At 40.0% G+C, this 24,060-nt stretch overlaps 1 protein-coding gene across 1 annotated transcript; it reads left to right on the forward strand.

Moving 5' to 3' along the window:
* Nucleotides 1–354: 354 nt before the first annotated feature.
* Nucleotides 355–15,818, forward strand: Pka-C1 (Protein kinase, cAMP-dependent, catalytic subunit 1). Its single transcript, XM_070217587.1, has 3 exons — nucleotides 355–538; nucleotides 1,369–3,411; nucleotides 14,775–15,818. Exon 2 carries the CDS (start codon nucleotides 2,035–2,037, stop codon nucleotides 3,094–3,096), a length of 1,062 nt encoding a protein of 353 aa, XP_070073688.1. The 5' UTR covers nucleotides 355–538; nucleotides 1,369–2,034; the 3' UTR covers nucleotides 3,097–3,411; nucleotides 14,775–15,818.
* Nucleotides 15,819–24,060: the final 8,242 nt, after the last annotated feature.

The following is a 24,060-nucleotide window of genomic DNA, read 5'->3' on the forward strand; positions in this document are numbered from 1 at the left end:
GAATAAGAAACTATGACAGAGCTCAGTTTATGATCCATTGGCTTTTTTGAGATAATCCAAACGCAACAGCGTCCGCACTTCAGGAATTACTCACGGTTGCGTCGGATTGTGGCTCTGAGTGGTCGGGGTATCGTTGGTCTGCTCAGATTTGCGTGCGGGGGAGTCGATGAAAAATATTCATAAAAATCTTTAAAAAAAATGTAATCCCAATATTTATTCTGGGAAAAACTTTGAATAAGTAACTTAAAAAAACCGTTATATCCCAATTTAACCCGTTAGTAAAACATCGACAAAAATCGATACCGATAAGTCGATGTTTTTCCACCACTGTCGTGCGGGGGCGCATTCGCAAGTCGAATCAGTCGAAAAAAAATTTTGAACGTGTTGGACGGGAAAACTCGGTTCGGCGGCTATGCGGGTATTTTTAATCTAAGCCATCAAATCCACAGCTACAGTGCATCTATCGATCGGAAAGTCGAGGCAATATTTCTGAAAGTGTTTACAAATCGCTGGCATCGTAGTCGTTAAATTGCAAAAGGTAAATTCGCGCAGCGAAAATCGCAAAAGCAAAGTCAAAAAACAAACTCAGGAAAGGAAATGAATGTAAAAAAATCGATTATCCAATCTGTGTGCGGGTGTGTGTGTCTGTGTGCGCGAGCGAGCGCTGTGTGTGTATGCGTGTGCGATTGTGTTTGTTTAAACCACGGGATTTTTTATGCCCAAATCGAAAGGCGAAAATTTAGCACACCGAGCAATAAAGGCCAATTTAACTAATTTAAAGTGTGCGAAATGTGGAAAAGTGCCTGCGAAGAGAGCGCTGAAAAGAGATCGCTGAAATCAAACCAGAAGCGCATACACATGCACGTAAACTCGCGCACACACACACGCGCGCACTCGAGTGAATGTAAAGAAGCAAAGGCAGAGAAAATGAAAAAAACAGAAGCCAAAGCAAAAGACAGTGCCAAAAAAAAAGAAGCGTATTTAATAATTTAAATAGACAAAACTGAGAGGGAAAATGCGAAGAAGAGGCAGCAGTGCGTGCAAATGCGTGGGAGCGAGCGAGCTGGCACTATAACATCAGCTGTTTGACACTTGACACGATCGCAAGTCGCCACCTCTCGCTCTCTCTCACGCTCTCCTTCGCTCTCTCTTCTTCTTATTATTATTTTCTGAATTCGAGTTTATGTGCGATATTGTTTAGCTTATTTATTCAGTGATTAAAAGCTGCTTTCGAACTCTAAAAAGTGCCAGCAAAGCGCTGTGAGAACGAGAAAAAAAAAGATCTCGAGAAAACTGGACTCTTATTTTTAGCCTGTACCCGAATTTCCCGCTAATCTGTGCCGTTTTCTCTCCCGTTTCTCTTTGCAGCTTCTCAAAACGTAGAGTAAATCGCGAGCATAAGCAACCTAAAGTGTTAAACCAAATGTTAGTCTAAGCCTAAAGTGTAAAACTAGTTTAAGACCCACTAAACACAAGAAACCGTGCTAAAACCAGGACTTAAACGCGTCTAAACCAAAACGCCCCTAAAAAAGCCAACCCCCAAAAAACAAAAAGGGATAAACAGCGAGTAAAGAGAGCTCCACGTGAAAAGCTCTCTTTGGCCCCAGCAGGAGCAACTATTTCATCCGCACCGTTGTACCGTAACTCGGCAAAATAGCTAAGTCCATTTTGCAGTTCCTCAAAAAGAAAAAGTCCCATCATAGTTCCGCATCCGGCGAGGGCAAGCTACAGGCGCAGTCCAGTTGCGAGGAGGAGGGCGGAGCGGCAGCGGGAGCGGGAGGAGTGGGAGCGGCAGCGGCATCCCCAGCGGACCAGGCTAGCAGCAGCAGCAGCGGCCCCTCGTCAGCAGCAGCCGCCGCCCACAGGAGCACGCCCCCCGCCGCCTCCAGCACGCCCGGTTCGGGGGCGGAATCATCAGCAGGAGGAGGATCAGGAGGAGGAGCAGGAGCAACTAGCTCCAGCGACCAGGATCAGGCCCAAGTGTCGGCCAGTGCCACCTTCCGGCTATCCTCGCTAACGGGTACCATCTCGAAGATGGGCAACAACGCCACCACGTCGAACAAGAAGGTCGATGCCGCCGAGACGGTCAAGGAGTTCCTCGAGCAGGCCAAGGAGGAGTTCGAGGACAAGTGGCGCCGCAATCCGACCAACACCGCCGCCCTCGATGACTTCGAGCGGATCAAGACCCTGGGCACCGGGTCCTTTGGCCGCGTCATGATCGTCCAGCACAAACCCACGAAAGACTACTATGCCATGAAGATCCTCGACAAGCAGAAGGTGGTCAAGCTGAAGCAGGTGGAGCACACGCTGAACGAGAAGCGCATCCTGCAGGCCATCCAGTTCCCCTTCCTCGTCTCGCTGCGCTACCACTTCAAGGACAACTCCAATCTCTACATGGTTCTGGAGTACGTGCCCGGCGGCGAGATGTTCTCCCATCTCCGCAAGGTGGGTCGCTTCTCGGAGCCCCACTCGCGCTTCTATGCGGCGCAGATCGTGCTGGCCTTTGAGTATCTGCACTACCTGGACCTCATCTACCGCGATCTGAAGCCCGAGAACCTGCTGATCGACTCGCAGGGCTACCTCAAGGTGACGGACTTTGGGTTCGCCAAGCGGGTCAAGGGTCGCACCTGGACGCTCTGCGGCACGCCCGAATATCTGGCCCCCGAGATCATTCTGTCCAAGGGCTACAACAAGGCCGTCGACTGGTGGGCGCTGGGCGTGCTCGTCTACGAAATGGCCGCCGGCTATCCGCCGTTCTTTGCGGATCAGCCCATACAGATCTACGAGAAGATCGTCTCCGGCAAGGTGCGCTTCCCGTCGCACTTTGGCTCCGATCTTAAGGACCTGCTGCGCAATTTGCTGCAGGTGGACCTGACCAAGCGCTACGGCAATCTGAAGGCGGGCGTCAATGATATTAAGAACCAAAAGTGGTTCGCCTCCACCGACTGGATTGCGATCTTCCAAAAGAAAATCGAGGCGCCGTTCATTCCGCGGTGTAAGGGTCCCGGCGATACGAGCAATTTCGACGACTACGAGGAGGAGGCGCTGCGGATCTCCAGCACCGAGAAGTGTGCCAAGGAGTTTGCTGAATTCTAGAGGAGCTCTTCTTCGCCGCCAGTCAGCCCAAAATCCCCCTCGTTCTGCAGTCGGCGTTTGCAACTGCAATTGTATCTGCAACTGCAACTGCAACTGCTCCTGCTGTTGCCACCGCATTACCGTGGCATTGCGGATCACGTCCTCATCGTCGTTGTCGTCGTCTTGTCTATATGTCTACTACTTACAACTACAACAACTGTAACAGGCCCCACAACACAACAACTACTGCGTCTATCTGTCTGTCTGCATCTACTCCACATCCACACAATTTTGCCAACATTGGATTTCTTACCAAACACAACAATTTACATCAACGTAAGTATTCAAGGCAATGTACTAAAATATGGCGGGTTTTTCCATTTATTGGCCGAGTTATCATAGGGTAGATTAAATAACAAGAAGCTTTTCCAAATATTGGGTATTTATAAGTTCACAGTTCTTACTTTTATTAAATTTGTCCCAAAATAAATAAATACAATCTGTAAAAAATAGGTATTATTTCCAAATGACGCATTTAAATGGGTCTTTTATCCAACTTTAGAATAGAACGTCAAGAAAAATAACGATTGACATCGAGAGAAATAGAGGGAAAGCTGAGATCCTTATTTATTATGCCATATATCAATCTGCAAATTCACACAGAAGGCTATTTCTCACCATTTGCCGGATGAGATATTAATCTATTGACTGTATTCCGTACTTTCTTTCGTTTAACGTAAGCGAAGGGTATTCAGGGCAAGGAAGGGTGTTATTGCAGGTTTGTTTTTGTTTTGTTTTGACTTTAGCTTGAGATTGATGGACGAGCCGCTTGATTGATTGATTGCCTTCAGTGGAATGTTTTTTGCCCGTTCTAGAGGAAGCCGCAAAGGGAGAGCGAGTGAGTGCCAGAGAGTTGATTATGAGACAAAAGGCATTTCAGCTCGTCCGTCAATTGTACACGGAATTCTTTTAATTAGTTTTCCTCGATGACTTTGCCTGTATGCAATACATACGGATGTTCCCCTGCGGCTGCTGTCCCTACGTGATGTTTTTCAAATACAAAACAATACAACTTACTCACAGTCAGAGCCTCAAAAGACTGTAAAACCCCCGTTAGCATGGAATCATTAATTGCAATAAGCGTCAGAATGCCGTCGTAAACGCTAACTGTAACAACTGGCTGTAATTCAGTCGGGTCTAATCTCTTCAACAGACAGACAAACTAGACAGCTGATAGTAAGAAGGCAAACCAATTACGTTCAAAGGAATACCTTGTGATTAAAGAAAATTTACACACAAGTTGGAGGAAGGGTTGTAAACTCAACTGAAATATATTCATTAAGTTTGAGAAATTCTTAAAAATTCACCCAACTATTCTGTGAATCTCAATCTCTCTTTCAAAATGTTCTTGCTCTAAATTGAATTGCAAAAAGCTTTCCCATTTTAATTTCCTGCGTCTGCCACAATTTCCACAGAAATATAGTCATTCACACTTGACCCATTTGAAAGGCTAACAAGAAGGGGAGAGAAAGCCATGAATAATGTCAAAGCAAAACGCAGTAAAAGAAATATATCTTTTATTTCACTTTATGAATTATTCCCCCCTTCTCGGCTTATTGCGTGTCCGTTGGCCATTACCGAAATTGTGTTGTGCTTTTATCAAAGCCAAAACGCTGCTGGTAATTAATAAATTATAATAAGTTTTATGTCCAAACATCAAGAGCAAAACAAAAGCAAGAGCTGCGTGTGAAAGCCGCATAAAGTTTAGAAATTGTGCAAAATGTAGAAAAAAGAAAAGAAATCCCGCTAAAAACAGAAACGCAATCAAGATGAGTTGTAAATTCTCGGGGAAATGCTTTTCAGGCATCAAAGAAAAAATGCTTCAAAATATTCACGCAAAAGTGCGGTAATCGTCGACCATGACCTTGCCCGACCTTTGGCCCAGCCCCAAAAAGAGTTGTCCATCCGAATGTGAGTGTGTGTGGATTTCTCCTTCGACGATTCCCCTGTATTTCCATGCGACATGTGTCGTCTACAGTTTTATTGGCACCAATTATAATCATTTTCGTTGTTTCTGCCGAGAAGGCCATCAATCATTTGGTTTGGGCCAAGTCAATTAGACTCCGTAGTCATGGGTACTAAGTATCGGGCATAAGGTTTACTTATTTACATTAACTCGACGGCTTTTCTGATTGTTTATCAATGCTAAAGTGGATGGGGGGAGGAGGATTCGGGAGGGGGCTTCGCTATCAGGGGGCAACCAGCTGGGTGTGGGGTGATTGGGAGGCACGCCCTAGTAGTCGATTTTCACTGATAAGCTAATTAAACTTTTGCGTTGGCCTATGGCAACGAGCTAAAGGTTTTTAACTCCTACAGTACAGATTCTTAAAGAAGAAGGAAAAAGGGGGAAAATGTAGAAGCATTGAGAAATAAAACTAGAACTATAATATTCTGTAAATAATTATGCAATTGGACTTTGATTAGCATTTCTTCAATGCCACATTATAATCCCTTTTTAGAGAAACTCTCTATTTAGCTAGAGTTAATTGTTGAAATGAATAACGGCCTACATCTTCTTTAAACTTAAAGATTATTGTGTATTCGTCCAAATAATGCTATGAATGCAAAACGCAAAAATTCTAAATCACTCTTAAAATAATAATAATTTTCTGGCTTCTGAAAATGTCATTTAATGATTAATTTTCTCAATGCGCTTTAAAGCCATTTGATGAAGATTATTTCTAGGCCTAATTAAAGTCTAATTAAATTTTCGTTTAGTAAAACCCATTTTTTGTGTAGTATCAGAATGTCGAATAACTTGATTGTACAGTTCGTCTTCTTGCTTCTGACATTTGGTAAATTTGGAGCACATCGAAGCCAAAGTTCAACTCCCAGCTGGATGTCGCTGAGCAAAACTTGTTCTCAGAAGCGTTGCACAAGCACACAGCAACTACCCAGCAACTTGGATTCAACACGCATTCGTCGTGCTCCAATAAACACCTAGACCAAGCCAAGTTTAGCAGTCGCGGTGGCTAAAAAAAACCCAGAGAATGCAACTGCCAACGCGCTTGTGAATCTGAGACGTTGTCTGGCCAATTTCGGACTAACTGGGGGAGGAGGAACGGGGGCGTGTTTGGTAGTAGATCGCAGACAGCCAGAGACAAACCGACTAGGCCGGGCAGCCTTGTAACAGTGCCCTCAAATCTCCAGTCGTCGAGCTTTTGCCAGCACGCACGCGCTGCAGCTGCGGCCAAGTAAATGGCGATAGCAACAATAGCCCAGAGATAGCAAGACAATGGTCGTAAAGAAGAGAAAACAATTAAGTCGAGGAGAGGGGGAAAACCCGGAATTTTCCGAGTATTCAATAAGATAAATGGTTCTGGTTCCCCCGGTGACCAATTCCATTTTCATTCCTGACAGCGGGACACTTGAAGAAATCGTAGTTCATTGCTGAAAACCTAACGAATTTTTTTTTGTAGGTTGATTAACTTAGGTAAAAATTATTTTTCCGTTGTTAAGGCAAAGGTTAACTTTTTTAACTAACACAATAAAAAAGTAAGAAATAAATATAAACATTGGCTTATAACATTTTTTATAAACATTTTTCTCTATTTTTTCTGTGTAATCTCTTACAATCTCACTGAGTCAACGCGACGTATGAGCAATATGCAAAGGAAGCACATGAAAAAAAGAGCGAAAAAGAAGGCAAAGCAAAGCTCAAGTTGTATTTTCGTTTTCCTACGCATGAAGAATAAATTAAACGATTTCTGCCTTTGCCTTAATTGTGTTTGTTGATTTTGTTAACTTTTTCGCTTCGTTTCATTTCATTTCATTTCGTTTGGTTGGGATTTTCTGTTTCACTTTTGCAAACGGGTTTCGTGCGTCTCAGTCTGTCTTTTGGGGCTCCCTAGGCCCCTTATCCCCCCCAGATCCCCTTTGAAAATGTTAGGAGTGGCAGTCGCCGAATGCAGGCTATAAAAAACATTTAAATTGAGACAGCCACAGCGAGGCAAACTGGCAAAATCATTTAAATAACGCACACGTCGCCATGTTGTGCTCGTTTTAATTTTTGTTGCCTTTTTTCACGTCTTTTTCTCTCTGTTTCATTTGTGCAATTATTTTCGTCGTTTTTGCTTTCAAAATTGTAGTCGCTGTTTATTTATTTTCGCCACTCTTTCCCTCAGTTTGTACGTTCTAGTGGAATGCGAGGGCATTTTGTGTTTTTCGCAAGCAGCGAAAAGGGGGGTTGGGATGGCGACCCCATAAAGTATATGTTCTCGATCAGGATCAGTGCATGTAGATCATGCGATCTCGCTTGTAGTCCGCCTTTATCTTTTCCGGCCAGGCAATTGTTTGTCTAGTCTTTTATTGATCTCGGATTCCGATTGTTTGTTTGTCTTTTCCCTAATTTGTCTATGAAATTGTTTTATCTCTTTCGCGATTCTACTTTTGTTTTGGGAATAGTTGTTGATAAGAAAATAAATATATTTCTTATATTCTTCCTTAAATCCCAGCTAGATACTAGATATTCAACAGAACACGTTTATTCAATATAATGTATTTCTCGAATTCGTATGCACTTTATACCAAGCGAAACCAGCTTGTCAGAGCGATTTATCTAATGAAATCTTTTCACTTGATTAAAGCGCATCTAATGGTCGAGGAATACGACTTTTCAAGCTCCTATGCGCTGTGTATCTGTGAGATAAACGCGAACTTCTCCAGCCACCCTCCAATTCTATCTGTCTGCCTGTCCCGCACAGTAACCAGCAATTTTCATTCAGAATTTATGGGCAAATAAAATAGAATTGAACATGGAAAAACGCTGCACAATGAAAATTGAAATTTTCTGTTTTAGTTTTCGTTTTTATTCCCCATTCCCCGTTGTTTACCGCCCGTTATTTATGGACAGGTGCTATGTACACATGCATTCGACGGAGAGGAATGACTTCATGTTCAATTTTCAGGCGCGACAAAAATACAAAAACAGAGAGTGCAGAGTAAAAACCTTATATACTTACATACATGTTTCCCTTTTATTTGCTATCGTATTTCTGCGAATTGGAAATTCATTGATTCAATTTAATCTAGCTAAATGTATGTATTGTTGACTTTCAAACACTTTCCGTTGATAACAAGTTTATAATAAAATTGTGCAAAGCTTACGGGAGGCAAAACATCATAGAGTGTTCCCCCCTTGAGGGCTTATCAGCCTGGAATCATTAAAAAAAAGAAACTTATTGACGCCAGTTGCTGTCATTTGAGAGAGGTTGTTGCTGTTGACAATGGGCTAGAAAACTAAAACAGAAACTTGGGCATAAGCTGAAAACCAAACAACAGCTGGCGAGCAGCGTATTCGCGATAAGAACGAAGACGAGATAGAGCAAACAAAGAGAGTTATTAGATTCATATTTATGCGGTTCCCGGCTCCGAAGTTTTTCCCTAACTTTACCCACAAGTTTCTCGGCATTTTTAATTTTTTTTGTTTGGGTTTATTTTCTTTCCCGTGGAAATGGGTTAAGAATATGCACCCCATTCGACGGAAGGAGTCTTTAATAAGTCGGGGAACGGTTTGTGTGCTAGTTTCTGCAAGTTGTTGTTACATCATCGATGCATTCATTTCCATGTGTCCTGATAACAAAGGCAGCAAAATAAAAGCCGCTTCTGCACCCCTTTTCCTATAGACACATACGTATATTTTCCCTCTGACGGCTAACACACAATTACAGTTATAGTCGTGCGTCTAATTGAATTTGATAAAAACCTAGCAGAGAGAAATACAATTAGAATGCGGTGGTGGGGCCTACAACTGTCTCTTTCCCGCAAATTCAATACAATTGACATGTAATCAATAATAATTGTTGTTGTTGCTGCTGCTGGCGGCCTGACATTGAAAGAGGGCGGCTCCCGAGGGGGGTGATGGGTGGTGGGAGGGTAGCCAGGTGCTAGGTAGCCGCAAATAAATGAATATTTTTTCTCTTCGCCTCCGCTCACGCAAGGCGTAATTATTGATTAATTATTTGTGTGGGCTTTGTGCCTTCTTTTTCTTAAACACTCACCCATCGAGAACTACACTAAACAAAAAAAAAAGCGTAGGGGTGGGCAAAAAGGTCTGCACTTGAACCTTTTTCTTTTGCCATTATTTTTTCTTTTTTTCCTTAATTGAATCATCAATCTCTTGGGTGACAAAACACTTTACCCCGCCTGTGTTTATAAAGGTTTCTTACTCTCTCCATTTCTTAGAGCCTTTTTATATTTTCTTTATTTTCCATGTGCTCAATTTAATTGGGTTACCACGCATCGAAAGGCTGACGTCATTTGCGTACGATCGGGGCACTTGTCGGGCATTTTCTAATCACTCATAAACAATTGCAAAGGTGTCCTTGACCTATAGCCGGGTGCAATAGTGGAAATCTCCCCGCCCCCCCCCCCCCGCGAGTTTCCCTTACAACTTACAACTGGCAATTTCATGCTGCGTTAGTCGCAGCAGTTAACACTCGAAGGCCATCCGCTGATAATTTAACTAATTCTATGCACTCACCTTGGACAAACGCTGGCACAACATGACGTATACGCAACACGTTTGCATATATTACGCATACGCAATGTGGTCGCGATTAAAGCCGCCAAGTGTTGGCTTTGTCCTCAGCTGTTGGTGTCGAATGCTGCCAGCAGCAGATAAATGTAATTACTGTCTTATCATAATTACGAGTGAAATGAGACCAGAAAAGAGATAATAATGCGAGAGTAAGCAAAGGGATAAAGGAAAATGAAAAAATAATAATGACGATGGATGGCGAGGGTTTAGCTCATCGCTCATACGCCCAAGTGCACTCCACACACACAGACACAAAACCAAACAGCTTCCCACTGAATTTTTCGACCCACTCGCTGCCCCCCTTTGCTCTCGACGCCCCTTTGCTTGGCTGCTTCAATGTTGCTGCCGCCGTAGTTGTTTCAAATTTTAATTTTATTTTATTGCAGCTCACAAATTTTGTGCCATGTCGCCGGCGGCGCTGTTGCGTGTAAGCCCCTGCCCATCCTCATCCACCCCCCCTCCATTATCCTCAGTGGCTTCCTCAGTTTGGGCGGGGGTGTACGACAAGCGAGGGCTGATTAAAGAGTACTTTATGGCCTATTATATTTGAATCTTCTGTTTCCTCTTGTTTATCATTAAATCAAAGAAAATAGTTCGACTAAGACATGACCAAGTGACCAACAAATTAATTAATATGATGTATGATATGTTAAGACTTTTTAATTCTTTTTAGAAATAAGTGTTTAAAATTTCAAAAAAATTAGACATTCCAAATCTCTAAAAGACATTAATTTCAAAGGCCATGAAATAATTTAAATAAATGGCATACAAATACAAAGTACAAACTGAGTAATGGAAAAGTTATATCCATTTAAAGTTTTATGTTTTGGGTATTCCCAAAAAAACGGTTTGCTTAACTAAAAACCCGATTATTCCATAAACAGTTTTTAAACTATGAACATTTTATGTATGATGTGAGATTATAAAAAGTCAAGATATTTTTAGATTTATTTTTATGACTCAAAAGTTTTCGAAATAAATAAAGAAAATAGCAGCAATATAATATTTGAAAGGTTAAAGCGATATCATTTTTAAATACACCATGTGTATAATAATTAAATGAGTCATGCTTAGACTTGAAGATCAGAGTGAGTTTCTAGATTGAAGTAAATGGAAGTTATTTATAATTTTTCTCGGTATGTTGTTTAGGCCCAGAACTTTAAAATCGGTCGACTATAGTAGGTGCGTTAGTGTGTAATGTTAATTGCCATCATGCGCGCGCAAGACAAGTTGAGTCTTTTTATGGCCACCTCTTGTGCCTGGAACGCTCCTCCTGCTCCGCTTTCCCTGCGGGCACCAGTTGACCCAGCCCCGGCAATCCCTTCTGCCTTCCGCCCATCCTGACCTGCCTGCCTGGCCCATCTTGGCCTGCCTTGCCCCTGGCCTTTAATTACTTTCGTAGTTAATTTTGTTACAACAAAAAGCGACAGTGGCAGCGGCAAAAACAGTGACAATGTCATTGCAAAAATTGAAATTTGCTTTTAATTTGCGCTTCTGTGTTGTCGGCGGCCCATCAGCTTTCGTAGTCCCCGATCTTCCCCCTTGCCACCCCCTTAGCCTCCTTCCGCTTGTCATGTTTCCGTTTCCTGTTCATTTCATTTCAATTCGTTTCGTTTCGTTGACATTTTACTTACGGCTCGGTGAAAATGTGAAAATGTAAAACTCAGAAGAGAATAATATACGTGAAATTTCGTTTTAATTGATTTGTCTTGAGGGCCAACATCGATTTTCCCTTCTTTGTGTGGCCTCATCCTCTCGCCTCTGCACTTTTCCGCTTTTCCTGCCCCATCACGTTGTCTGTCCGCTTTCGCTTGGCATGAAAATTGATTTGATTTCAAAGCCAAAAAGTTTATTGACATTAGATACGGCGCGAGAGCGAGCCTCTGTCCATTTATTTCTTTTACTTTTTCGCCATTTGCCCCAAAAACTTTTCCACACTTTGATTTACGAGCAGTGGCGCAGTATCGATGGGAGGGCGCCTCGATAATTGGCATGCCGATGCCCACTCGCATTCCAATTCTGTGTTCTTTCATTCGCCAATTTTTCCCTCTTTTCTTTTTTTTTTGCATTTGTCTTGCATTTGTTTTGTTATTAAACAAAGTTGAGGGTTCAAAGCGAATGTCTGGACGTGAGAATGGGCAGAGCAACAAAAGCGCCGAATGTGAATTGCAAATTGCAGATCTCCTTTATTCGGCGTTTATTGAACTCGGAGTCAATGCAAGAAGAACAATCCCCTGATTGACCAGTGACGAAGTCCAAAAGAAGGGCATTCAAGTCAAAAGTTGGGGGTAAACTTGGAATGTATATTGGAAATAAAAGCTTAGAAAAAGATTTTGATAAATAACCGTTTAATTATTGTGTTGAACTTTTACTCGTCTAAGAAAAATCCTTTTTTGATTGACCAAATTTAAGGTCATTCAAGTGTAAGACAAAGCAATTCGGGAAAAGTATTTCAAAGGATATGGATTTAAATTGGAATTTTAACTAGGACAACTGAGTCCCTGAAATTCACTTTTATTTAACTCTATTTCTCCTATTTGTGCGACCAAATTATATATCTGGGTTTATGATTATTTCCACATATAAGGATGTTAGAAAGGCACTTAAGATTGCTGACATAGTTTTTGACTTTGGTCTCGTTTGCGTCAACCTTTTTCCCTGTGTGTGTGCTTAGTGTTTTATGCATTTTAGAAAAGGCCAAACGACGGCGACCAGGGACTGGAAACAGAGGACAGAAAACAGGGACTGGGACAACGACACATTCCATTTGTGCCACCCACACAGAAAAAGCTGTGCTGGTTCCCTTGCCTCCAGCCTTTGAATATTTGATGGCCACAAAACACAGACTGCATTTTAAAAATGCGTAATTACCAACAAGGGAAACTCGACAACTGACTCCTTGGCAGACAAACTGAATGGGGGAATGTGAAAGCTCGATTGTAGGATTTTTCGGAGTGAGTCAGTCAGTCGAGTGGTCGAGTTGTCGCGGCAAATGAATGAGCTAACCATAAATAAAGTGAAAAATCGTCAATGACTCGTATTTATACTCCGTTGTAGGTGGGTGGGTGGCTTGCAATATTTATAAGCTCCGGAATATGTAAATAACTTAAGTAACAAAAAGAAGATAATAGAAAGTGTTGGGAGTGGAGAATGTTTTTCAGGAGTTTTTTTCGGACAAGGCGTTGAAGAGACAACTACAGCAGCTGGTCGAACATAATTTTCGTAATATTTTCCTAGATATACAGCTCTGTGAAATATGTTCATTTATAGATTGTATATGCATATACTTTATGTATCTAAAGATATTTTCGGCTTGTCCACTCTGGCTGTCTTGCTTTTTTGGCTGATTTATTGAAATGGTTTTCGTCTTTTTGCGCCAAGCTGAATCAAGAGAAAAATTATATCTTCTTATATAAATTAATTTATTTTTCGTATGATTTAAGTATCCGCTTCTTTGTTGTTGCTGCTGTTGCCATTCGTTATAAATAAATATATTTTGATTGTTCTTTTTGGCAACATTTTTGTCATTGCGTGGAGGTCAAATGTGTTGCCAAGATTTCACCTGCCACCATTCCATTTGGTTCCTTCTAGTTAGGCCCTCCACGAACCAATTCAACTGAGTTCTCCGACAAGTTTGAAGCTCTCGGAAAACTTGCTACACCAAATGAGTTTTCAGATTTGTTCGGGGCAAATTTGTATGTTTTATGCAACAAAGAGATTTTATGAATATTTCAGTAGATCCATCTTTTCAAGCCTTTAGAGTTTGACATCAATATTAAATGCGTTTACTTGTCTTACATTAAAGTTGGATATTTTCCTCTTTTTTTATGAGAGCTTCAAGGGCAGCTTCGATTGGTGAAAGTTTCTTCTGTCTGCGTCCATTAGTTTGGTTACTTTTGTTACTTGGCTCACGTAATGCTGTATTTTTTCGGTTTTTGGCCTTATGTAATTCGAGACAATGGCAGACAAAAGATATCTTGTAAATTCAATGCCAAACTCCAGCAACTCACATACGATACCTTAGCTGGGTACACTGCACCTCTCCGGTTTCGGCTACCCGAACGTGTGTATCTCTATCTACAAAGCTACCTTTGCGTGGGTGCAGCGGCAGCGTTTCAGTGACGCTTTTTGTTTCAGCGATAAAATGCCGCCTGAAAATATTTTTTATCTTGTTATTATTCTTTTTGTCCCGCACAAATTCGAGTGTCAGTGTTAGTGTGTGTGTTTCGTGTAAGAGATTTAATATAGCACGCTGCTGTGGCTCGCTGACGTCACGAGATGCCCATGGAAGGTGGGGGTGGATTCGTGGAGGGGTGGAGCAGCGAAGCATGTGCCGAGCTGATAAGGCGAAAAATCTATAAAACTTTTAACATGCCAATATGCCCGGGGACATGGGAAAATTTCTCCCAACCCGCGGAAGTTTTTCCGCTGTCTCTGTGGGAGTGGTCTTGAATAAAACTGTTCGGTTGAAGTGCCAATAACGCAGTTATCGTTCAGCTGACTTGATTGCAAGAACCGTCCTCAATGGGATCCCGTTTTATAACTTGATATAAGCTTCCTTTGATGGGCCATTAACAGGGTTGAAATGCGTTTTTTAATCCTAATATTAGTAGCTATTAACAAGTGTTACTACAGCATCTCGTGAGTCTTAAATTTATAAAAAATAAAGTACTTTTATATTCACTAACAAATTAGCAAGTCCAGTCACCCAGTCACCCTAGTTCTTTGGTTCCTTAAACTCATAGAAACGACCTTGACCCAGCTGAATGCCCTGAGCCAGTCGAGAAACGAGAAATAAGCACAAGCCAAATTAAACATATTAATAGAATCGATTCGCTTTGACTTTCGGTAGTTTTGTGTGCTGAATGATTTAGTGGGTAAGCTTGAGCTTAATTTGATATGCGGCAGAGGTTAAGAAACCCGAGTAGGAAGTACAGTCGGGGCCCCGAGTCAAGGTTGGGTGGCTATGGGACCGGACCGGATCGTATCGTATCAGATCGGAAGAAGTCGAAAGACGAGCTCAATAAATTGTGAATTATGCAAATGCATGCTTGATTGACTTTGCAGACACAACTAACTCTTTTTCCCTTGTCTCTTTCAGCATTTCCCTCCGCCTTCAAGTGGGACAGTTTGAAAACACAGCCGGAACAATCTTTTCATCTAGTGTGTGAAGTGTGAAGCCGAGTGGAAGGACTTGGAGGACGATTTGAAATCCGGATACCGAAACAAGATATAAAAACCGATAAAATAATGACTTACACATTAATATTCATTCATAACATATAGCGTATTTAACCACGAGACTACAGATATTTAGTTGTAAACGTAGCTTAGTCTTAACTAAAGAATACAAGAGAAACCGATAAAGAACCAGCAACAAAAGAAGCAAGTGCAAAGCGAAAGTGAAAGGAAGACACTGAAAAAAAACAAAGAAAGATAGGAAAATCATAAGAGGAAATCCAGGAGAATTATCATCTAAACCAGGGCTAAAGAATTTCATTTCATTTCGATCGATCGATACAGATCGGTCACTCAGTCAGCTGCAGAAACAACAACAACAACAACAAGTTGAGAGTATAAAACGCTTTAATAATTTTTAAATGAAATACAAAAGGTTAAATTTAACACAAAAATTATGGCGCACACAGTGTGCTTGACAAAAAAAAAGAAGCAAAGCAACATCAACAGGCAAACAAAGAAAAGCAGGCGAATCTTACGATAAATTAAAGGTGTAATGTGTACGGGAAAAAAGCAGGAACGAGTTGAAGCCCTCAGAAAGCCCAGCAAAAGCAAAAGTCGCCGCCGCATGAGGACACTTGTCGTTGGCCAGGTGACCAGTGAGTGAAATCAGTCAGCCCCCAGCCTTTCCGCTAAGCGAGCTTCAGTTCCAGTAGCCCCGACAATTTGGCGTCTTTACCGTAGACATGTCTCTAGATATTTATATATATATTCGCGTATATAAATGTTGTACAATCAGCGACGACGTGCAACAATAAACCAACCGCCCGAAAAAGAAACAGAACCCCATAATCAGAACATTATTGTCATAGTCACCTACAAATATGCGCACTCACTCATACATTGCTATCCATCCAGCCACTACTCGCAAGGAACCACATCAACTACTCAAAACTCTAAGGCATAACCACTAAAGCAAGTAAAAGTAAAAGAAGCAACCACAAGAAACATTTGAAACGCAGCAAGAAATATATAAAGTAAAAAACAAAATCTAAATGTTTACATTTAAGCCACATAAAACAAAAAAAAAACAAAAACAAAAAAATCAACTGAAATTTGTGTGTATAAAACGTATAAAACTTAGCATTAATGAAATTAAAGAAAGAAAGAAGAAGCGGATGCCGAAGATGTCGACGGAGTCATGTCTATATATACACAAAGATTGAAGCATTATACTTACCAAGGGCAGAACAAAGAGAATATCATGTGCTAAGTATAATTATTTGGAGCAGAGAGCAGAAATGAAGAGAAAAAAGGCAACTATAGCAGTTATATTCAAGTAAATATCGATCGGAGTATATTTATTGTTTCGTTACGTGCGGAGAGGTGTGGCAATCATTTTAATTGGCCGCTGGAGATATCGAAATCGTTTCCAAAAAGTTTTCCAAACCTTTCAATTTTAAATGGCACTTCTCCGTACTCCTTTCCCTGTTATTATTTATTTTTAAAAGTCAAGACTTTTAAATTATGTTGTTGTTGTGAGAAGAGAGATATAAAGAGCGAGAGCAACTCGGGATCGTAACAAATAAAATTAATTTATAAATACTTTTTATGTTTTCTATGATTATTTGTTCAACTAGTTGCGAGACAAAAGTCATAAATAGGCATTAATTAAGCATCTAAATTTAATGGTAAAAATAAAAGTAAAGAAAGCAAGAAACCCGAAATCAATCGAGTTAGAAGACGATGTTTGTAGCCACGAAATGTTCACATCACAACCAAATTGTCTCCCCTTTATATGAAACATACACATGTTTATGTGTTTCTGGCTAGTTTGTGTTAGGAACTATCGGCGATCCTTGATTTGTGTCCCTTGTCAGTCACCCACACACATAAGCATAATCTGAAAATAATCTACGGTAGTCTGAGCATAAAAATTTAATGTGGATATATGAAACTAAATATATATATTCGAAACATATGTGCAGTAAGAGAGCAAGGAGTTGATCTTTAATTTTGTGCAATTTTTGTTTTGTGTTAGTTAACTTTTAACGGTGGCTGTTGGCACTGTTCTTTAAACGTGCAGATACAGTATCTGAGGAGCCCAACCTGAGCTTTACTATCTGACTAACGATTTGAATGCTTTACGTTCTTGTATTAAAGATACATTATGCACTAATTTGTACTACTCTTAATATATCATCTATCCTTTTTTTTTACTCCCCCTCAGTCAAAAAGTTTGTTCGGTTAGGTTAACCAGCAGAGAGGAAACCTTTTCGTTGTTGTTTCATGTGAGTGCGTGCGAGGTACATATTAACAAAATAAATAAAATGAATATTATATATGTGACAGGAACCAGAACGCAAGAAAATGAGAAGGCAAAATTCAAGTTATTTAATTTAGTTTTTACACTTAAGTTTATATAGCAAGTGCATATATATACAAATATATATATATTTAAAACCAACAAATAAGATGAAAAATCTTGAAAAAAAACAACCAAACAAACACAACAAACAAGCATACAATAAAAAACAAATTTGCGAAAAAAAGTAAAAGAATTATAAGTAAAACGATGGTTTAACGAGGAGAGGAAGAGAAACAAGAAAACACAAAGGATAAGAAACAAACAAACAAAAAAACCAATAAAATGAATTTGAAATCCTTAAAAAATATATACACAAATTGTGGGCGTTCTTATTGAAGCTGTTTGATGGGGAATCTGCTTGGGGAAGTTGGGGGACTTATCGAAGTGGAGCTGGAGATTGGTATTGCTAACAGCTGTCCATTATATCCTTTGTGTCTCGCTCGACGAGCGTTTTAAACGAGTATGTGTGTCAATGGAATTTCAAGAGCAAATTCTGCAAAGAAAAACATCTGCGTTGCACATTCTTTATTAATCCCCCCTTTAAGTTGCCGGATTTCTTGGCAAAGCTTTGGAACCCTTACATCCCAGATGCTTTATGAAGATATTGAAAGTATTTATATTAAACTGTATTGCAGATTCCAAATTTCTGTACAACAGAAAACTTGTAGAATGTCAATACCATGCAGATAAAATTACATCAATTACTTTGATTAATATTTGATTTGTGAAAACATTTAAAATACAAGTACATTAATTTTTAATTATAATTTTAAATCATTTTGCAGCCATTTCAGAATCTAATACCTTTTTCCATTTTCATATTGCAGTGCATATATGTATAAGAATATATTCGTATCAATTTAAGTTTGCCTGCTTGTTCCGTATTGCAAAAGTTTCCAACCCGAAAAACAACGTTCAGCCAACAAGAACAACAAAGGAAACGGCAAATAAGAAAACTCAAAAGGACTGCGGACTGTCAAAAAGTTCTGCATAATTTTTTTGGCTTGTTTCGTTTTTCCTTCGCTTCCGATTTTCCACCACATACACCTATGACACACTTGCCGTCGGCTTTTGCCTTTATAATACTCATTTCAGGGCAAAAGAAAATGCTTTTATTTTTTTTGTTTCCTTGATTTTGGCTGCAGACAAAAGTTGGCGTGTGTACATGCTATGTGTAACCCAAACACTCTCGCAAAACCCACACTTTATATGCATATTTATATGGAAAGTGGGGTTAGGTCGGAGCGGAGGGAGTGAAGAAGTGGACGTCCCACAAGTCTAAGGTTATTTATAGCAACACTTTTTCGGCCACGCTCACATTAGCCTCTTTGGCTCCTTCGCCAGCGGTTGCTCCTTTCGCCAAGTTTGTCCTCAAGTTGGCCAGGACATGCACGAAAGGACAGCCGCTAAGCAGCTTTTATGATTTGTGTGTGTGTGCGAGAGTGTGTGCGAGTGTGCCTGGGGCAAGGGAATTTTCCTTTATGCAGGCCAGCGTCGTAAAATAATAATTCCCGACATGGCCAACTGAACATCGGAACGGGCTTTGTGTGCGAGACATCAAAGAGGAGTTTCCCCTATAAATAGACGGGCTCGAGAGAGCCCATGGGAATGGGAATCTGGTTCGGGAAATGCGATGAATAGTTGGCGGAAATTCGGCTTAAATTTGATGCAAGAGTTGAAGACAGGTATAATCAAATGGCACTTGGTATCGCAGGTCTAAAAAATTTCCGTTATATAATAGTGTCATGGAAATGGCTTATAACCAAAATGCGGAATGCTACAGAAATGAGTTATGTGAGTTTTCTTATAAATGGACTTTATTAACTGGTGTAATTGTTATCTAATAACATTAAATCATTTTTAAAATCATTGTTTAATTGATTTGTTTTTCAAATGAGTTAACATCGTTTTCCAGTTAAACGTTAATCTCATTAGCGAAACCTTTGACACCAAATTATAAATACCGATCAATTATATTATATCTGAATGGAATTATTTACCGCTGTTTTTATTATTGGGAACATTGTATTGGGAGTACCATTCGCGTGGGGCTCACTGTAAGTCACCTATCGTCGCCTTCTCGAGTGGTTGGGTGGATTGTTTTTCTGGCGTGCCTTGCAAAAACCAAAGGGAGAAGAAAGCGAAACGGCACTTTTGAATGTGTCGCCGTCTTACCAATTAGGTCCCCTCACCAACCATTTCTCCAGCCATTTGTGGTTGTGGAAATCTATATGCATGTGGCCTGGTGATTTTCCTCTTTGTGTGTGTGTGCCGTTGTCTGTTTCTGGTCTTTGTGGCCATTTTTGCTGGGCCAGCAAAAGGTGGGCAAGCAATTGGATCTGGTAATTGGAAAATAAGTTGAAAATACGTTCTATGAGATGCGACTAGCTGGAGATTAAAGCAACAAGGACACTGCTGATGTCAGGTCTTTGAACCAAAGGAATCCAATCTTGTTGATTGATAGTGCTGTGAAAAACCCCCTGGGCTAGCATATTTATACACCCCAAATAATTTATTAGAAATATTTAGAAGAACATTTTCGGCGCACAAATGAAATGCTGCGCATAATCTATCTGAGCATTGCTAAGACTTAAATTTTATATTAATCATGAAACTATATTTCGGATGGGCAGACTTAAAATTGCCATAAATCGAGCATGGCATTCCTATGGCGATTGGGCAGCCCGTTCCCGTTTCATATGCGACTAAATATATTTATTACCGCAAAGTGCTGGCAGCTGTGCAAACACATTCCGAGGGCAGGGCACTCGGGGAATCAGGGAATTTAGAGGGGACACTGGCACGCGTTAATTAAAAGTCTATTCATCAGTCTGAGTTGAGGATAGCCAACTTTAAATAGAGCATCAGGGGGGTAAACTTCGCAGTGTGTGACAGAGTGCAAACTGTGTGCAAAGATTGATTTATCTGTGGCCGGTTACGTTACCAGTTTTACTTGCATTCCCGGTGAACCCCTCTAGAAATTTGCCTCGCAAATTGAACATACATATGTATATGGATATGTAACTCCCCCCAAAGCGATCAGAGTGGAACCCGTCGAAATTGCTACCCGTTCGCAGTGGATAATTGTTACAATTCACTTTGGCTCCGCTGCGATTGCCAGTTGCATCATCCCACAGAACTCAGTCGGCACACTCGACCGATTTTTATTGCCTCGTAACATTTTGGAGTAATTGCATCCCGTTTAGGGTGACACAAACATTAGGATAAACCTTAAAAGTCTTTGGAATATTAATTATTTCTTTATTATATGGATATCCTAATAATATTTTGGATATCAGCAATAAATTTGTTAATCGGATGAAATTAAAATAATTTTTAAATTAAACCAATTTCCAAGTATTAATTTGATTGAGAGTATTAATTTAAGATTTCTTTTAGTGCACAGTTCTAATTAATTATCAAGCGGGCATTGTTGGCATTGGAAATTGATAAACAGCGGCGAATTCTCTTGCTCTCCGCGGGAGAATTCGTTTCTGAATGCCGGGGTCTGGACCCGATTTGGATGCAGCTGAGTCAGCTCGAGTTTTGAATTCATTTTCCGACTGGCTGCGCACACAAAGTGACAGACCAACCTACACCACCCCAACCAGCCCGAAAACCGAAACCCTGCCACCCACTTTTCACAGCGGAGGTGGGGCATATTGCGAATGCATTCGACGTTCGTAAACCTTTTTGTGGCCGCAAGTTTTACGAGCCATTCGAATGCAGCGGTCCAGACCCCTCGCATTCGAATATGTGCAATTATTTCAGTGAATTTACTGGTAATTGGATGAAACGTTGGTTGAACTGAATGAACTGGAGCAGGGGAAATGAACAAAAGCTCGGTCGAGAAGTTGTTAAGTACAAATGAGTAATTCCGTAATATGCAAATTCATCCAAAGTGACTTGGCTGTTAATGCGAAAGTTGCTCCCGATGTGCCTGGATCTAGATATAGAATCAAGTATCTTTAGGTCGTTATAGATGTTCCCTGCTAATTCCCAATGAGTAATAGCCAGCAAATTAGTCCAGACAAACACGTACGGCGTATATACACATAAAATCACTCATAAAATGCTAAAAAGCAAAGGAAATCAGCTTAAAATACTTTCCGTATATCTGCGAAAAATATAAAATCAACCGCATATTTTGTCTAGAATATTTCTCCCAAAATATTTCTGTTTATTTATATGAAAAAGCTTAGCGTATAAAGATCGGGGGATATAAAATGTTGAGGACAAAGAAATAAATTTAAAAATTAATTCCAAAATTAAGTGAAATAAAAAACAACGATTTTATATAACCAACCAAAAGATCAGGGACTTATATACCCCATGTTTATTTATATACGCAAATATTCTTTGAATCGTTTGTTTTAACAGTTCCACATAATTGTATTATCAGTTCCATAAACTGGAATTTTATTGACCAAACGTTATTAACAAATTAGAAGGCGAGGGGGTAAACAAACAATGGACAATGGAAAAAAAAACATTGTATACCCAGCGAATCAGCAGGCGGTCAGGTAATTGAGGCAAAAAAATGCTTTCAAGTGTCTCACACGAGCGAATTAGTGTGATAATTTATTTTTAAATCTCACATTTAATTTCTATTATTAAATCTGTAAATTCCTTTCCCTTTACAGTTGATTTAATTTCGCTTTATTAGGTAATATCGGGATCAAATTAATTTACTTTGCAATTCAGATTTTAATTTAGAACAATTTTTTGTAAAGCAATTCGTTTTTCTTTGTGTCTAGGGAGTTTTCTTGATATTTTCTTATATTCTTAACACAATTTCAGATTTTATTGAACTGCTAATTTGTTTATGTTGTTATTCTTTCAAAACAAAAAGATTCCTCAAAGCTTGAGCGTAACGACTAGAAATTGATTAGATCGCGCATGAAAGTATATTTTCAGACTCGTGGATTCGAGTTTTGATTCTTCAGTTTCGATATCTATTTTGTTCATTTATTAAAGTGAAATCGTGAGTATTTGTATCTGGCAAATGGGTATTAATCGATGGACAGAACTTGTTGCCAGTCTGTCAGTTGGATATTCAATCATTCAGCCGAAATATTTTGGTGGCAATGCGCATGCGTCGAGTAAGAAAAAAGCTAAAAAAGATTAAGGACAGAACAGTTTTGGATGAGAAGCTTTCCCAAAATGGACCAAGGTCTGAGAGGCTACCCAAAAATACTTGCAGTTCATGAACGGGGTTTTCCCTGTAATGAGAGCGATTCCCCTGTCACCTCAAATCTGCCCACACTTACTCACACCAAAACAGAAGTCAAAATTTGTGACAATTACGTCAATTTCGCGATGATTTTTCTTCATCTATCTGTATGTGTATCTGTAGGAAACGTCCCAGCGTCTTGTGTGTGTATATCAGAGAGCTGCAACGAGTATGATCGAGTACGATCGATCATCGCGCGATCATTTTCGTTTAATCCGGTAAACTCACTCGGCAACGAATAATCACGAACAAACCCGAAAGCCAAAGTACGATCCGATCAACTACCCGACTCGCTTCGTAACGATCAATGATGTGATTTTGAACTTCGGGTGTAGGTGAACAAAATGATCGTTCCGAAGCGCTCAATCGTTCCCGATGATTGCGACCACGAGTCAGTTGTACATGAATAGATTGTGAACGGATTAATATGATTTCTTGTGACGACGAAATAAAATAGATGGAGAGTGCACTTCAATGTATTACACACAAAAAAAAAACTTGGTAAAATTGACCAACAAAGATAGTTACGTAACTATTAAAATGGTTACGTGTATTTTGTTTTTGCTTTGGGTTTGTGTCTTTGCTAATTGTGTGTATTTTGTTATTGTGAAATGACTATTTACTTAGTAGAATTGACAATTTTGCTGGTTAGGGCCTGTTTGACAATTATTACAGTTGATTTTACCAAGTTTTATTTTTGTGTGTACATATATGTTTATTGAGAAATATTTATTCCATATGAAACTTTTTCCTTTCCGGTGGCCTGACAACGTGTAGCTTCCATTTGATATTAGTTCTAAAACGCTTTTAAAATCTATTACTTGTTGTCATTTTGTGCAAATATAAAAATATGTTGTGCCAAATATAAAGCAATAACACGAACTGCATTGTCATACCGATAGGCGCGAAGCACAATCACACCAATCGATTGCACAAAATATTCGATCACAAACGGGTAAAATCTTCAAGCCGAACGTTCACACACGATCAGATCACACACTTGAACGATCACAAACGATCATTCATGGCACGATCGCATTCGCTCACCGCTCATTTCATTTCGCTCACCCGAAGCGATTAATCAAAACGGATACGAGTAAATGATCGGGTGTACCCGAAAATGATTGACTCGTTGCAGCTCTCTGGTGTATATCCGTAGCTCTGTATCTGTATCTCTGTATCTGTTTATGCAGCGCATCTCTTGGCCAGCCATTCAATTCATGTTCACACGTGTGTTTATTTTGCTCCGATTTTAACGCGGGGGCGTCGTGTCAGTCAAAATGAGAGGGGCCAAAGGGGGGAATTTGTGAATTCATGTGGGTTATATGAAGTGTTACGGCATTTGTGGCATTGGCTTTTGGTTGTTATGCCACTCACAAATATATATTTCACTCCCATCGAGTGCCATTAAATAATTAAACAAAATTAAATTCATTTACATATTAGTGAATAGCCAAAGGGAAATAATTATAGTATTTTTCGCTGATTACACTTTGCGGTAATCGATGTACGTTTTTATATATTATTTTATTTCTCAATTGAATATGATTTGTCAATCGGATTTCAGTTGATTGGATTTATTCTATTAAGTGCCAGCGGTTGTAAATA

This window comes from Drosophila takahashii, chromosome 2L, assembly GCF_030179915.1.
Source record: "Drosophila takahashii strain IR98-3 E-12201 chromosome 2L, DtakHiC1v2, whole genome shotgun sequence".
Lineage (NCBI taxonomy): Eukaryota > Metazoa > Arthropoda > Insecta > Diptera > Drosophilidae > Drosophila > Drosophila takahashii.

Bases quoted from the DNA above. Each gene is read 5' to 3' on its own strand.
- Pka-C1 (XM_070217587.1), top strand. From the start codon at position 2,035: ATGGGCAACAACGCCACCACGTCGAACAAGAAGGTCGATGCCGCCGAG.